At 37.1% G+C, this 17,950-nt stretch overlaps 1 protein-coding gene across 5 annotated transcripts in view; it reads left to right on the top strand.

Annotated features, from left to right (window-relative positions):
* ANKS1B (ankyrin repeat and sterile alpha motif domain containing 1B) overlaps positions 1–17,950 on the top strand; it is a 448,856-nt gene that overhangs the window by 246,404 nt on the left and 184,502 nt on the right. For 4 of the 5 annotated variants that reach the window (XM_074575799.1, XM_074575789.1, XM_074575760.1 and 1 more), the window contains exon 15: positions 2,605–2,711. In XM_074575799.1, coding sequence (XP_074431900.1) covers positions 2,605–2,711 — 107 coding nt within the window. Of the gene's footprint in view, positions 1–2,226; positions 2,712–17,950 lie in introns of those variants that run through there. The other variant, XM_074575803.1, reaches the window with a different exon arrangement.

Here is a 17,950-nt window from a genome sequence, read left to right as displayed (position 1 = left end):
TGCTTATGGGGGAAAGAAGGCAAAGTCAGGAGCCCTTTTCAAATGAATTCATGATTTCTCAGTCAAATAACAAAAAAATTCAGCAAGGATTTAATTCTCATCTTGCATAAGATAATTTTGTTGTTAATTTCTTCTTTGAAGAGATTGCCCAGCCTTTCAAATTTGCTTACCCAAGGGAAGTCCACTATATTTCAACTCAACATAGCCTACCCTCCTTCTTACAACCTTGCAACTGGCTGGGCACAACCCTGAAGGGATTATGCTCCATCTATGTACAAAGATATTGATTCACAGTAGAAAAAACTCTGGAAAACAGGGAAGATTTACAGACAGGCATGAACAAATGCACTCGTATCTCACGAGACCTAGATTCCTTTTAGTTTGGTATATCTGCTTTCTCTGAGAAAAAATAAATTGTCCATTAATCTGTTTGAAGTACGTTTAGCTATTTGTGCACGCTGTACTCTTACCAAAACCACGTGCTCCATATTGCATATATTCACATGCTATTGTTATTTAAACACTTGAGAAAACTCCTAAAAGTTTCTTCAGCAATTACAGATCTACCAGCACCTGATAAGCCTTCAGTACTTTTTTGAGAGACCTAACAAACCATTCATGCTTCATGTAGTAGTGTATCAAATCAGTAGGAAGACCTGGAGTCATGTAAGATCTCATAACAGACCTGTCTTAGGCAACTTTCCAACCTCGTGAAAGATCTTCTATGGCTCAACTAAAATTATTCTACAAAACCATTATGAACTTCTGTTGGCATGAGATGTTCCACAAATCCAAGCAGCAATATCAGAGTGACAGGTCATCCAGGTTTAGTCCAAGGACTACTCAGGTTGGAGTGGAAACTCTTATGGTGTTGTTAATTTTAAATATCCAGCTAAGTTTAGAGTCTGTTCTGCGATGGCTCGGGGACCTTCTGCATGTCAGTTGCAGAGACTTTGTATTATAATGTGTCGGTCAGACTGTAGGTTTGGATTTCTATGAGAGAGTTCTCTGCCATGGTATCATCAATCTCAAATGATGCCCTTGACAGATATCTATAATCTCCTTATGACTGAAATTAAGTTCCTCCTTAGAGATGACCATTGTTTGAGATTCACAGTGGACAAAAAAAACCAAAGAGAAGTAATTAATGTTCTTAATAAATGAAGTTCTGTTGGACCGGATTCTTCTTAGGATTGTACCCTGAATATACCCATTTTCTGCCTTTTTTGCTAAATCCTTTGATCCTGTTATGAGAAGCAAAAGTTTAGTAAATATTTCTCTCAGAACAAAGGTGTAAAATATTTCCATCTTGAGAGAAACTGTCTCAAAAATGGAACATTGATGGAAAATACATCATGAGGTATTTGGTTTCTTGTGCAGAAAATGAACTTTGCTTTCATTTTAAATTCATCTCTTTTTATTTATTTTTTCTATTTATATTTGATAAAATATACATCCTCTCCAGAAATCATGCGAATTTTATACGTCTGCCAGCTATCATTCACATTTTTGTAAGAAAAGGATATAAACTTAGAATTTTATTTAGTAAAAATATTCTTTTAATTCTTCATTTGAAATGGTGACCTTTTCAAGTTGAATTATATGTTGGCATGAAGGTTTTCTTGTGTCTCATAATATTTTACGGTTGAAGAAATCATGCAGATAATCTAATTACTTTGACTAAAATTGTTGTGCCGTTTATGTCTTTTGCTGTACTACAGGAAAGAAACTGTGAAATGTATTCATTATCGAGTCATTAAAGGGGTTTGCTATTATATAAGCAGAGATGCAGACCACTGCATTTCTTGTATTAAAAGGGGAAAGGGGAAGGCATAGTAAACCGTGCCATAGGCTATGGATTATGTATTGCATTTCTTAATGTCTTGTGAAACGTAAAAATCTACAACAAACAGATATGTAAAGCGTAACTGGTATGAAGATTCTATTCAGGTTTAAGTGCTCTAGCTTGCTTTTGAATCTTGCTATTTTCTGCATTTGTTTTGACTGCTCTCATCATTCAAGATTGACGCTTGGATGGGTGTGTAGGAGGAAGCAGCAGCAGCAGGCTTACAGCTTGCAGACAAAAAAAAAATCTGCCTTATCTGATGGCTATTATTGAAAATGCGAGGTGTAGCCTAGGCTGGGTAATGAAGGGGAGCGAGCGAGGGGGAGCAAGAAGCATGGAGCTGCATACTGATGAGTGTAGGAGTACTTGATAAAAAGAATTCTTGCTGCTGGCAGTGCATTGCTCATTGTGGAGTATTCCAACAATCACATATAACGGAGAACAGCTTAGCTGACAGCTTGATATGCTTTTTTTTTTTTTTTCCTACTGTATGACGTACTGGTCTGTAGTAAAGATTAATAACTAAGAAATGTAGAGCTAGGATCAGATCTTACGCTATATACTGCCCTGTAAACTATGTTTTACTTCTGACTTTTCTGCTTGCTGAAAACATTAATCTGTCAAGCTGGCGGGCTCCTTTGATACCAACTTTCCCAGGAACACGATGTGGCAATGCCACCTCTCAGCCCAGGACTACCGCTATTATCCAGTGGATGGTTATTCGTTGCTTAAACGCCTCCCTCTTCACCCTCCTACAGGACCCCGATGCCCTGTCCAGACAGTGGGACAATGGTTGGAAAATATTGGGCTACCTCAGTATGAAAACCACTTGCTGGCTAATGGATTTGACAATGTGCAATTTATGGTAAGAAATCTTCTGTGCATAGCTGTGTATATACACTGTAGCTGCCTTTTTTGTCTGTCTCTTACGTGCTCATAAAAACCTTTGAGCTGTTTCTGCATTGCACTAGGAAGATCTGTTTAGTGTTTCACTTTTCTGTGTCTAGCTGAATTAATATGTAAGCTGTCCTTGTATAAACTTCTGAACTGAACACATTACAAAATATTCTAGCCGGAAACATGGTAAAAGAAAAACCAAATATTAATGTTCTTTCTCCCCTTCACCAATCTTCAGCTTAGAAAAGAAAAACGCACAGTTCTTTTTAATCCATTGCAGGATTTGCACGGTATCTAAAAGCTGTAAACACCCCTGCCTGCAATACGTTACATTATTACTTTTATTTAAACATTAACATCATTGTAATAATACTTAAATAACATGCGATGCCATTCTTGCCATGAGAGGTATTTTAATAACAGCAAATTATTTAATGAAGTGTGCTCTCTGTGCAAGTGTTTCTGGCTGTCTCTGTTAAATGTTTTTGCGTCTTAGATAACCAGGCTGTGGGATTCACTTGTTGAAACTTATGCCCTGTGTCAAAAAGTAACGCATTCCTTTTAATAGTTCCATGTTGATGTTTTAGCTTTAGGCGTTTATCAGGAACATATGGATGAAATAAAATTTTATGTACTTCAGGATTTGCAGTATTACCATGTGGTGGAAAGCAACAGCGACCTGTCATGCACAAACTTTCTGTTGAAATTAATATTGACAGTAAAGAGAGAAGCTTACTCGTAAGATTGTTATATAATCACTTTTCTACCTGCTTCAGTATTCCCATTCCTTGAACCTCTTGCAAAAATCCTGACTACATTCCTTATAAAACACCAGAGCTTAAAATATTATTCATCACCTCTTTTAAAGATATTTTTAGGAACCATATATATCTCGGAACGGTTCTAACTTTTCATAACTTACACCTGGCATATAAGAAACAGAAGTGAAACAGCATGAATATTATGACTATAAAATCATCACATGAGTTGTGTTTTTCTTATTTAATTTCTTTTGCTAATATCATTATATGCCTTTGGGTTACTAATCGGAAAATTAAGGCACAGATCTCTGCCATTTCCACATTATAATAGTGTAGAGATTTCTTCCTGTTTTTACATGGCTGCCGTGTGATCTTTTGCTTATATCAGTAAAAATCATTAGAATCTTTACCTTTAAATATTCTTGAAAATAAAGCTGCAAGGGTGTGCTGTCAGCCCAGAACTGTAAAAAAAAAAAAAAAAAATTCCAAAATGGGTTTTAAGCTACAGTTTCCCAAAATGTGAGTACATATTCTTATATATGTTGTAGTGATAGTTACATAAGTAGGTGATTGTTTAGTCCTAAAGAGATTACAGAAGGAAATTGTTCACAAGAAGCTGTAGGTGGCATAATAAATGCACAGAGGTGCACCCACCGCAGGTAAATGAGGAGCACAAGGAGCCAAAGAAACTGCCCTGGAGGGTTTCCCACTCGTCCCCTGGCTGTGGAGGTGCCCGAACCATGTTCTGGGGGAATTTATAAGACTTTCATCTCCTACTTCGCTTATTAGTATACTTATGTAAGCCTACAAATGGTATACGAGATTCTATTCTTCAATACATAAATCAAACTTTTCAGATATCAGGCAGATTAAGTTATGCCTGCACACTTGGGTGTTACCTAATGTTCTCCGGTCATTTTAATTTAAGCCTCTTCTGAAGTGGTTTGTTCTTAAATATATATCACAGGTAAAATACATAATTACTCTTAATACTAATTGGGGTAGCATGCATATGTGAATGGAAGATTAGACTCTTAAATCCAATGATTAAGCAAAAAGTTGGAAAATTGCCTCGTAATAAAAAAAATGTATAATTTCAGTAACTTAATAATTCATAATGTATTGATTTCACACTGTTCATCATGCTGTTACATATTTCAGTTTTTGTTTGTACCAGAAATTGAGTAATTCCCATATTGTATGGGAAACAAAAATGATCAGCAAACACAAATTTCTTTATTTATTATTCTTTTGAATACATCAGCATTATGTAAGGAAAGCCTCTCCTGAAAGTTTAAATGAAGTGTTTTTTAAAATATTTTCCATTCTAGTCAAAATTTTAAAGAGAAAATTAAACTTGGGAAGCATATAGGAAAATGAGAGAAGAAAGACCTGCTATGCTAAGAGAAAAATTCAGATTACTCCAAACTTAAATATGTTGCAATCTTCCTTTAAGATGAGAGAACTGCTTTACCTTTGTTGAAGTGGTTTACATATTAAGCTGTATTTTACAATTCTACTAAATTAAGTGTTTCAGATAGGTTAGCTACTTTACATTGAAGAACTCAATGCAGTAAAAATCAGTTAGACATATTTGTTCTTCCTTCTGTACCATATTCCTGCTTTTGTTTTTCTGGAAGCACATTCTGACCTGCATTTATTCATTCTGTTGTTGCCTAAGCAACAACCATCACACTCCTATTAAGTATGATTTAGTAGTACAGGTCTTACTGGCTGTTCAGAACAGGAGAGGGAGTATCACAATGATATAAGTAATGTCCATGGAATAATGTACATCTGAGAACAAATATGTTCTATTTATACTGTTCTCAACAGCAAAATTCTATTAATTAAATTAGCATTCTAGTAAAAAGGTGGGCTACAGATAAAAAGGTTTCATGGTCAATCATTTGTTAGATCATAGAAATTAACCCCTTGTGTTTAGTTCCCCTTGGGAATTAGGAAAGTTATTCACTAGACTATACTTAGAATTAGGAAGATTTGTTTATGTCAGCTGAAGTGTGTGGACTTTATAGTAAGTAATAGCCTGTTTCCTATTAACTTTACAGTATGAATATTTTTCCATAGTTCATCAATATATACATTTTAAAAATATGTTGAAACATAATTCTAAAAACTTAGTTGTGTTTTCGTGAACTACTTTACTTCTACTTACCGCGTGTTTGCGCATATAGCAAGTGCAATTCCTACCTACTATTAGTGTTGTGTAGGAATGACACTTGCATATTATGTAGTAGGCCCAAGGCAGATTCAGTCCCAAGACTTGGTTCATGTGTGCTTGTAGGAGTAGATTCATACCTGAATACGTAAGTGTGTGTGTGTATATATATAGATCATTATTATATTATTATTAACTTTTATAATTTATTGTGTAATAGGCTGCAGTGTCCTTCAGATATAAAAATTTATAGTAACTTTGTGCAGAGAGACTCTATATTTGAAGATGCAGATGATACTGCAGCTTCATAATGTGAAGGCTATTTTGCAGTTAAACTAGTTCTAAAGCACAAGAAAACAATTAGATCAGTCAGAAATTGCAGTATATGAACTATATATAAACGATAAGGAAACCTGATGAATCGGTGAACATCTTTTTGATGCATAGGTCCCATGGATATCCCTGGGACAAGCTATAATCTTTATGAATGCTTGCAGGCCTACATGACTTAGTATGCTGAGAAAAAAAGTTAAATTGCAGAGAAAAAGATGAAAATATATAAATGTGTGAGGTCACTAGATCTTTGCATGCAGCTTTCTACAACTCTGGAGCTCATCAAAGACACCATTCTGGATTCACAGAGATAAAAGCAGCTCAATCAAATCACTGCCCAGTGGGGACTAGTTCTGATTAAGGACTGCATATGCCTATCTATTTATAGGTTGTTCTAATCGTTTAAGATATTCTGAAATTTTATCACTTGCTTAATATTGCAATTTGATGAAGCTAATATCTCTTTTAAAGATTTATAAAACACTGTATGAGAGAAACATGAACCACACAACTAAAATGAGTTAACAGAAAAATATGAAGCTTTTTATTATGTTTTTTGACATTCCAAAATATTGTTCACTAATAACAGTTAATAACCTGAATTGCCATTATACATTAGACTTGCATTGCTGCTGTGAACTTACAGACATGCACCTCTACCCCTTCAAGTACTTAAATGGCTTGCATTGCCTGAGGATCTGAGTATTGCCTAAGTATTTTTTTTTTTCATTCTCTCTTTTTCACTGTTGGGAAACTGAGGCATAGAGTGACTGCATGGTGGAATTTAAAACTACTTATACGTTTGAGATAAGAGGCACTAGTTCTTAAGATAGCTGCTGACGTTATGTTTGAGATCAATCCAGTTGCTTAAACATAAGTATCTAGATCCAACTGAGATGCTGTAGGGAATCCAGGAGATCCAGACAGGGCTGACAGATATTACTGAGGACCAGAGACAGCCAGACCCTTCATGATTAGCAGCTGGAGTTCAGGTGGGATACCACCGAGCATCTAAGGTGACTCTAGAGTCCTGATGCTTATGAACCTGAAATGAATCTTAAATGTTGTAGGTCACAGAGTTTGTGACATGTCTAGGAGCTGAATATAGATGTCTTGAGTTTCCACCTAGTATCTTAGTTGCATATGCATTTCTTTTCCTTCTAGTAATTTTCTGTATTTATATTCATCCTGTGAACTTACCTGCAAAAGTATTTAACTGGTTTCACAGTGCTAGGCATGGACTACCTTCTCAATTCCCTTTAGCTGCCTGTTTTGGATTTAGTTTTGAATTAAGTTTTGAGTTAAGACTTTTCTTTTTCTTCTCTCTTTCTTTCTTTGTTTCTTTTCTTTCATTTTTTACTAGGTCTAGATGTTTATTAGTCATCTGAAGTTTATCTGGAGACTGTCCTCTCTCAGGTGTTGTTCCTGGGATTTGCTGTCCTGGAATACCTAGTAATTCTTCTTGCCTTTAATCTCTCTGGAGGATGTTAAACTCTGTATCAAGTATAAAGGACAGAAGCAACTTTATTTCTTTAAAGTGAAATGCACTTTAATGAATTTCTCTATGTGCATTGGCTCCAAGTCCTGCACTTGTAGAGACCACCACAGCTTTTATCCAAAAATACTTTGTGCAGAGATTGATGATTTGGGCATTAGATGAAAGCTTGAAAGAGTGAGTCAGTCTGCCAACACCTTTCTTAAATTAGCCATGCTGCAGATGATGAAAAAGAGGCCAACGTTTGACAAGGGTTCTAGGGTATAGTGACTTTAGTGACTTTCAGAAGCCAACGCCTAACGCGCTTAGGAGAGCAGGTCAGCCTTTGCAACATCCAGGCTCTGAGCTCTCCAGACCCATAATGGCTACCGGAGGGACTCATCAGGGCACTCATGCATCATCTGAAGCGTAAGAACATTTAGGGAGCATTGTCTGTGTGTAGTTTACCCAGAAATGAAGAACTGTTTAAGGCAATCTCAAAAGTGGCAGTCAGTGACATGCAGCAAGCCACCTTTTTAGCAGAGTAGAAGGAATACGAATCCCACTTATGCTGGAATAAGCTGCAGTTTAAGGTCTTCAATATATCTAGTAAAAATCTTAGAATATCTGCCTGGAACCACGAGTTTCAATCCCCTCCTCTGTATCTCACTTGTAAAACCCATTAATTGCTTTTAGTTTCATGGCAGATCTACAGAACTTGACACTGAAACTGTGGAGCTCCTCTCAGTGCAAGCATGGCCCTGGCTTCTTCTCTGAGCAAAGTAGCTATTTGTCAATCTGCCCTCTTCTGAGTCTTCCTCTCCTTCACCTCAGGGGCCCTTTACAACTGTGGCTCCTGAGGTAGGCCAGCTGTTCCTTTAGTCCAACCTGTTAGCCGGACATAGAGCAGGGCAGAGTTAAAACTCAAATATAGGCATCTACATGCGTACCAATCAGTAGACGTTTTGGACTCAGGTCAGTTGCCCATGTATTGGAATCGCTTAAGATGTCTAAGATGTCTGTGTAGGCCTGGAATATATGTTACAGGATGTATGGAAAACCCATCTGGAGCTTCAGTTGGATTCTGGGCAATGTACATTTGCAGCACCTAAAACAACTCTAAATTCGTATCTGTAGGCAACTAGGTGAAGCACCTAATGAGCCATTAAAGCCAATGAAGCATAGAATGCAATTTAACTTATTGGCTGACTAACTATTAGGGTATTTATTTTAGGATAAATTAAAGTAGATTCATCAGGTCAGCTGAATCACTGTCTAGGCTGTATTGATTTTTTTACTAGATCTCCTTACGCTATCATGTAGACACAGAAATTTCAATGGCTCAATTTGGGCTAGAATATCCACCCAGGGTTCACCGAAAAGGAAATGCAAAGTATTTTTATTAAAGCTTTTTCTCTTCCCTCAGAACATCCAGGCCTGAAGCTTCAAGATCCTCTTTTTCATGCTAGTAGGGATTCTTACTATCAAAACTGCAAAATAGAGCTCAGGTGGGTGCCAGAGATGAAGATTGTGCCTGTCTTCCTGCAATAGCAGCAGGTCTGACAAATAATCCCATTCCACATGCTCCAGTTAATGCTTCTGTCATGGTATTCCTCAAGCTGGATGAGAGACAGAAGAGCTTACTAATGTATTCCTCAATATCACATGTGGAAATAATAGCTTGCACTGTCTTTCTAACTTGAGGTCTCAGACCATTCTTCATCATCCTGTGTGAGTGCATGCAGATCTGGAGAGGCAGCGCTCATTCCCCAGTGGAAAGGGATTTTAGAGGAATCTGCTTCATGTTTATATATGTTTATATATGTTTACGTGTTTTTATATTTTTTTATATATGTTTTTGTATATGTTTATATGTAATGTGTGTGTGTGAAAAACACAGGCACTGCAGGCTGGTGAGTGATCCTGCATTTGACATAGGACTTTATGAAAATTTTGGCAGTAACAATTGCTCAACAGAGGAAAGAAAAACAAGACAGAATTTTTGTGCGTTCCACTTGAACAACTGATATTGGGTCTTTTTAGTCTGGAAAAAAGACGAATGAGGGAGGACCTTATCAACACTTATAAATACTTAAAGGGTGGGTGTCAGGAGGATGGGGCCAGGCTCTTTTCAGTGGTGCCCAGTGACAGGACAAGAGGTAACGGGCACAAACTTGAGCATAGGAAGTTCCACCTAAACGTGAGGAGGAACTTCTTTACTTTGAGGGTGGCAGAGCACTGGGACAGGCTGCCCAGAGAGGTGGTGGAGTCTCCATCTCTGGAGACATTCAAAACCCACCTGGACGCGTTCCTGTGCATCCTGCTCTAGGTGACCCTGCTCTGGCAGGGGGGTTGGACTAGATGATCTCCAGAGGTCCCTTCCAACCCTACGATTCTGTGATTCTGTCATTTATAAGGAACCCATCTCCAAACACACTGTTGACTTCATTAAGATGTCCTGGGCATGGTGGATTCCTTGAGAGTTGGAGGGAGGAGTATGTTTTCATCTAAAACATCTCAACTGTTGTATCTTGAAGTTATAAACAGGGATGGGTCCATCTGCCTGTCTGCTAGGTTCTGTGAAGTTAACCTTTGGGTGAAGGTTTCTCTGGTTATTCTGGAATATTTGTCTGTCTCTATTTAAACGTTGTTCCACATAAAGTTGTACATACAAGACACAGAGACAGGACTTCAGGCTGTACACTTGGTGACAATCCAAATGGTATATGCACTGGAATGTCCTTCCACTCATCTCTGTCATTCAGGTTAGTGACATCAGGTTTATACGTGCCTCTTTGGGAAGTTCAGTCGATGGCAGTCTGAAAGAAAAGAGCTTGTTCAATGTACGTATCAGTTTCTTGGGCTCAGTCTTACCCAGAGGACCAAATCCAGACATTGAAAGCCATTGCATATACAGTCACCACTAAAAGTGAAACTATTTCATGGTACATATCTGTGAGTATGGTACTTGAGGACTGGAATTAGTCCCATCTGTTCTAACAATATGTTAAATGTTAATGTGAAATGTGCTTGAGCTAAAAGTCTGCCTGGTGCAGACGCTGGCCTTCATCTTGGTGTACAAGCACTGATGGACTGTATTCTGAGACTACATACGTAAGGAATTGGCTCTTGGCCCTAAATACAAGTTTATGAGAAACCAGTAGCAAATATTTCATCTGAAAGTTAGGTTGATAAAACAGATGAAAATTCTAATAATCAGAACAAAGCATGACATTTTAATAACTCATAAAATAAGAGATGTAATGCCGATACAATGTTCTTGCTCTGTATTTATTTAAAGCCCAAACCTTCCAGATGATTTTTTTACCAAAAAGAACAATGCAAAATCTTCAAGAATTAGAAATATTTGTGTATAGAATGGTGGGTATAATGCTATTCTTCACAACTAATGAAAGATATGGAAAACATGACAATATGTAAAGGTCATAAAAAGCAACAGAAAGTTTAAAGGTTAAGAGAGGCACAAAGTTTAAGAGTTTTTGCTCTTCAGAGTGAAAAACTAAAGCTTCAAAGGACAATCAGTTTATAAATGTATTTACATTGTGTGTAAATAATGGAAAGTTTTGCAATGGAAGGTAATGGTAGACTTAGAACCAGTGGCCTATATGTTATAGAAAGTTACAGCTTATTCTTAGTTCTTTCATATGGGAATACTTCTTAAAAAATTAAAGAAAAATAGAATAAAAGGAATTTAAAAAGGAACACAGTATACAGTTGTGTATATTACTGCTTTAGAACACCATTGTCCAACAAGAAACAATTAAATGGAAACTGGACCAGTAGGTAAATTAATCTCAAACAATGACAGATTTCCCTAAGTTAAAGATGTTTGAAGGACACAGCAGTACAGAGGAGCTTGATTACAGATAATTACATTGTGGTATTCTGAAGGAGATATCAGATAAAGATTAATGGGTACTAACAGATAACTGGAAATAAACATAAGATTCTTGGACTTTTTTTTTCTTTATGAAGAAAGACTGGATGATATAAGAAAAGCTCAGGTAGTCATATGAACAAGTATTAATCAGATAAAAAAAATAGAAGCAATCTAAAATAAAGAAAATAGATAATACATTGTGAAAGTATAGATAAATAACCAAAATACAGAAAGGAAAAAAAATAGAAGAGAAAATGGCATTTCATTAACTATACAAGTAGAATACATTCAGAAAAGGTTTTATCAATATACTATATAGCTAAAAGGAATATTAAGAAAGTTATGATCACCACTAGAAGTCAGATAAAACTCATTTTAGTTTTAGCACAAAGAACAAAGTACAAGAATTAGTGAAATGCAGTGTTAATGAAGACCACTGAGATATTAGAGAGAGAGGAAGAGAAAGAGAGAGAGCGCTATCATACTGCAAGCAGATTAAAGATTCTTGGTTAATTAAAATATCTGAATCATCTAGGTTAGGTGATGTTTGATGAAGAGTCTTAAGAAACTGAAGAGGAAATACTAGATCCTTTAGCAATCATCTTTGAGAACTCCTGGAGAATGAACGAGTTATTAGAGGACAAATAAAATACAAACGTAGTACCAATATGTATTTCAGATCACAGGATTTTTCCCCAGTATAGATTTCCAGTCTCCTTACCTCTTTGTCTTCAACCTTTCACCATACAACTAATGCCTTATTCAAGAAGGAAATGGATAGCGATGTTATTAGCAACAGATAGCTACTGTCATCAGTACTGAGTCTGGTGGGGAGAAAATGGGGAAGTGAATAGAATGTCATAATGTAATAGGAAAAGAATACAGCAAAATGAAGGAACTGTGCAGTCGGTATTTAAGGGAGACCAGTAAAGAAACGTGTATTATACAACACATTGTGCCTCTCATCATGTAGATGAAAAGCTTTCCTTCTATCAAAAATAATTAAAATTTCAACAAGGGAGACAAGCTTAATTCTGCCGGTAAAACTCCAACTACCTTTTAAAATCTGTTCCGGAATGATGTACCAGAGTTGCCATACCAAGCAAGCCATTCCTGAGTTTGCGTGACTGCTGCTGAATTTCCTGGGCACCTAAACTTTATTTCCTTCAGTGTAGAGATCTTCCATTTTCCCACACATTGGTGAGTTTTTCTCCTTCTCCCACACACCACACCCATATATTTTTTATGCTACCAACACCCCAGCATCAGTTTTAACCTTCATAGTCACAGAAGCAATGAAACCCGTGAAGCTTTTAGCAACACGCTGTCCATTCTACCTATTCACACACACACAGGTGCGCGCACACAAACACATATTACACAGAAAGATAATTCACTAAAATGAAAAATTCCACATGCTCAGAAATAAAGACCTGGAGAGTTACAGTATCTCTGCAACCTCAGTTCATCCCTCACATTAATATGCCTTATAATACATTCTTCAGTCACAGGGTTCTCTACTAAATTTTTCCCTCAAAATTCCTCCCTTGTTCAGTGTACTGAGATTTGAGTATACACAAGCACACGTTTCAAAGAAGTAGCAGTTAAAAACAAAACTTATTTTTATTCTTCTAATGTTGCATTGCTTAATCATCTTACAACCTTAGCCCAATGGTTGTTTACAACAATGGTGAGACCCCAAGACTGCCTTCTTTTCCCATTCAGCAGTGATTTTCTCTTGTCTAGTATTGTTCATCTGGAACATTAGAATTGTGTTGTCACTCTAATATACATCCAAACATGCTTCGCGTTTGCATTTGTGTTTTAGAAATTGGGTTATAAAGAGTTAGAAAAGATAAAAGGATAACACTTCTGATGATAACTTTAGGCAATTAAGAATTAATATATTCATTTAGAAACACTTTTGTCATGATTTTTCAGAAGCTGAACGCTGTGCACCAGAGGTCACCTCCAAAAACTTTGCCCGACTGTTTTACATGGGTCTAAGCACAGGTTCGGTTCTAAGAATGTTTGTTGCTCTTGACTTTCAATGGGCAAAAAGAAGAAATTCTTCAACTGATGAAAGTAAGGTGGAAGCCCAGGCAAAGCAAGCTGCCTTGTATTAACTATGATATTATTCCACATAAGCATAATTGACTGAATTAACAAGCTTTTATTCATCGTAAATACAAGGTCACACAATGAAATTCATACCTGGTCTCTGGTCTTGTTCTTTGTCCACTCCGGATTGAAATATATTTTCAGGAAAACAAGTAATACAAATGTTACTTTACTCCCCAAATAATTTACTTATAGCCTCTAAAACACTGCATTGAACATTTCAAACATTTTATTCACTATGGAAGGTATTATATTCTGTATCTTTCGCTATCCCTCATTAAGCTGCAATTACTGTGCATATGGGATAAAATCTCCATGCAACAATACATTGTATTCGTTTTAGACTGGCTAGTACTGATGAAACTGAGGGTGTATGTACAATTGTACGTACAACCCATGACTTAACTGAAATGTCATGTTTCAGACATATATTAGTATTATCTTATGCAGTATTTTATTGAGTGATTGGAAACTGGAACGATTTAATGATTAATAACATTAATGATGGGAGCAACAAAATATACCATACCTGCTCTAGATTTGTGTTGAAAATCTTTGACTGGATAATAATTCTTTGAAAAATTTTTGATCCAAAGACTAGATCTAGAGGGAAGTTTTGAAATAGAAAAGCCAAAATATTTGCCCAGGTGGCAGATGTGGAGGGATAAGGTTACTGTGGATACAAGTGCTGACAGTCAGTTTAAATATTAAAAACTGGAATACCATGAATAAAAGTATACTGGATGAATGCCTATCAAATGACCTTTCCAATATAAATACCAAATGGTATTTTCTCTGAAGGGGGAAAATACCTGCATCTTATTCACTGGAATCTTCAGCTCATGCTAAAACCAAATATATCTGCAGCTGGTTACAGCTCTTAAAATCTCTGAAATGATTGATAGCTTCTATTCTTCAGTAGCCACACTATTTAACAGCTTTTTCACTGCTTCAGGTATGCTCTCTCCAAACGGCTCCCCTTTTAATCACATAGAAAGCCCACTTCTTGAAGTAAGTTAAGATGGCGTTTATAAAGAAATAACAGTTCTTAGCTGCTATGCTGCATTAGGATAAAAGATTGCACAATACCGAGTTGGTTTTTAGCCTTGATCCATTTTTAAATATAGTATGAATATTATAGTTCTGTTAGCTTCTCTGAACTCCCTAGGCATCCCTCTTGTTGCCAGAAAAGAATTATAAATTGACAATCCAAGTTATTTTATTTTATTTCATTTTCCATCTCTCTTGGAATTTGGAAATGTGTCTATTCTGTCCGTGAACTTTTTATTTTCTGACATTTTGATTTTTTAAGTACTTGTTTTATTGCCTGTAGAAATAGTAGGTCTTCACTTTCTGCCCAGAAAAATAACTTTATGCAGCAAGAGTGGAATATTATGCCAAAGAACCCAGATACAGACAAATCTTTGATTCCCTTTAATAACAGGCTTTTTGTCAGCAAATTCTGCTCTCCCTGCTTGTATGGTTTGATTTCTCTCTGCCTCTTCACTCTGCTATGAATATAATAGCATCTTGCTTCATATATGCATTTGTTTAAAATGCATGCTGATTCCCTTCCTTCTTGAACAGTAAGAAAGGGAGACTCGAGGGAAAGAGAATAAAGAAAACACTTACTAGCACATGCAGAAGAAGCCTAGTCCATGGAGAATGCATAGGACAATATATCTAAGGGTCTTTTCTGAGGTCAGCCTTTGATTTGGATTATGAGTTTGGGGGAAGATGCTTCTCTATTTCCTTAATTATCTGACTAGGAAATTACATAATATTGCTGGCCCAAATACATAAAATCAAGAGAGAATCCTGGGATAGAAATACCTGTATATTAAGAGCTATCTTGTGGCCAGTTATCTGCTTATGTCTGTCCTTTGATAGTACGGGTTTCTAAGTACCTACAATTGCAAAGCAGTTTCTCAGAGGTACCCAGGTTGCCTGAGGAATCTCACTGAGTACCTTCAGTTAAGTTCTGAATAAATTCAGTGGCAATGATTGGACTCAGGCTAAAAATAGTGCAGGAAAATAAAACAAGTATTTAATACTTATTAATATTTTTATGGCCCAAACAGAATTAACCAGGAACATTTTCTGTGTATGTTAAATGTAATTTGTCATTATTTTAATCTTGAATTTCTGCATTTTATTGCTTCTATAACCCAAACTTATGGCAGAAACTGTTTCTTAGCATTCCTTATCTCTCCTGGAGCTATCTGGGTACCACTCTTCCTTTCTCTTTATTTCTGACGTTGTATCTGACCCTCTCCCAAAAAGTGCATCTGTGTTTCTGAGCACTCTCCCTCCCACATTACCCCTGCAGGCTGGACTCCTTTTCTCCATTTCATCTTTTCTCAGTAGAAATTACTGTGTGTCTTTTTTGTCTCCAAATCAAAAAGGGAGGGAGGGAGGGAGGGAGGGAGGGAGGGAGGGAGGAAGGAAGGAAGGAAGGAAGGAAGGAAGGAAGGAAGGAAGGAAGGAAGGAAGGAAGGAAGGAAGGAAGGAAGGAAGGAAGGAAGGAAGGAAGGAAGGAAGGAAGGGAGGAAGGAAGGGAGGAAGGAAGGGAGGAAGGAAGGGAGGAAGGAAGGGAGGAAGGAAGGGGGGAAGGAAGGAGGGAAGGAAGGAAGGAAGGAGGGAAGGAAGGAGGGAAGGAAGGAAGGAAGGAAGGAAGGAAGGAAGGAAGGAAGGAAGGAAGGAAGGAAGGAAGGGAGGGAGGGAGGGAGGGAGGGAGGGAGGGAGGGAGGGAGGGGAGGAATAAAAGAAAACAAAGAGGGGAATGGAGGAAATCTGCTTCACATCTACATTCTTTTACTGACTTAAAACATTTTAGGGAGCTTTGAACAAAAGTAGAGAGACATTTAACTGGATGCCTCTCAGAGAGATGTGCTTGTCACTCTTTGGAAGACAGCTCTGGTCCAACGGAGCTGATGCTGAGTGAGAGACAGTTTTCTTGGCTGGGCTTAAGCTGACTCCTTGTGGAAAGCTGACCATGCTCTCCAGCATGACTTATAGTACCATATTATTCAGATTTTTCTGTTTTCCAGGGTGTCAGGCTTCTGATTTACCTGGACAGCTAGCTACAAATTGTGACAAGCTCTTTTCTGATAAAGCTGTTGCATTGCGTGTGCAAGGGAAGAAGCAGAATTTGTTTTTGCTGAAATGTGAGTGCTCACAGCTAAAACTGCATTTGACTACAGTTGACCTTTGAATACCTATGTAGACAGATACTAAGTACTCATTGAAACGGAAGAAAACAATCCCTGCATTTAGGTACTGACAACCAACAGATTTAAAATAAAAATTAAAATCTGGCCCAAATTAGTCCTACTTTAATTCTTTATCTGTATCATGTGTATAACAATGCCACCTTGGCTTGAAGCAGTCTTATAAAATATATTAATTCCTGTTTTGGAGCTGTCTAATATTATTGCAATGAATGTCTAAAAAAAGTCATAAGAAAGTGAGTCATTCTTACTGGTGAAGTCTTCAATGGAAGACTATATATAAGACATGGACCCACACAGAGAATGTTAAAGGCTAAAAAAAGAAATATTAGCTATCTTATTTTGTAAGTACCATCCATCCCCCTGCACTGAATTAATGGATTATTCAGAAATATAATTATACTGTGTGTATAATTCTATGATGCCATGTAGAATATGTATCCTGGGGTTCAGGGTGATAAGCCAGTGTTTAACAGTCTTCATTCTGGTATTTTGTAGCTTTGTGACTTTGCAACGTCCCTTTAATGTGTAGGGGGGATCAGCAGTTCTTATTTTGTCTGTTTTATTCATTGAAGTATCCCTTCCTGTTAAGAAGTTTTACTGAAATATGGAAATTATATCAAGTGAAGTTAACAGTCTCCCACAATCTTGTGTCACTAGATCAGGAGCCTACAGTTTTATTATCCAATTTGCTGGTAGTGCTGGTCTGGTTTGGACCCGATATTAGATGCAGAAGAAGTCAGTGAGACTCCCAAGTGTTCACCCGGACCATTAGGAGCATTTTTGTATCACAAAGAAAAGTTAAAATTAGAAGAAGTTTGCTCACAAAGAAATCTGCAAAGCATCAGTAAAAGAACTGCCTGAATTTGGATAGGGGAAGGCCCCAAAGACTCCCTAAATGTTAGTTGTTGAATGCAGTATCTATGTAGAGAAAAGGGATTGGTGGAAACGCCCATCACAGTAGCATGAGGAAGAAGAGTGCCAGACGAGGGGGACTGACTTTCATGAAGGTTTCCTTATGACTGAGGGAAATGAAGTACTAGAGAGCCAGATTACTGGACTCTGACAGTAGATATCCTAATGTGTACTTGGAAAATCAGCTTTGTAGCAACATTGCAGAATCCTTCCATAGTGTTTTGAGACTGGATCCATCTGCGTACATGTAATACTACTGTAAGAATATATCAAGCTGTCTTCTCATTAATTTT

This window comes from Larus michahellis, chromosome 1 (assembly GCF_964199755.1).
Source record: "Larus michahellis chromosome 1, bLarMic1.1, whole genome shotgun sequence".
In the NCBI taxonomy this organism is placed as follows: domain Eukaryota; kingdom Metazoa; phylum Chordata; class Aves; order Charadriiformes; family Laridae; genus Larus; species Larus michahellis.
The sequence above is the reverse complement of the archived record's forward strand: the minus strand, read 5'-3'. Positions and strand labels throughout refer to the sequence as shown.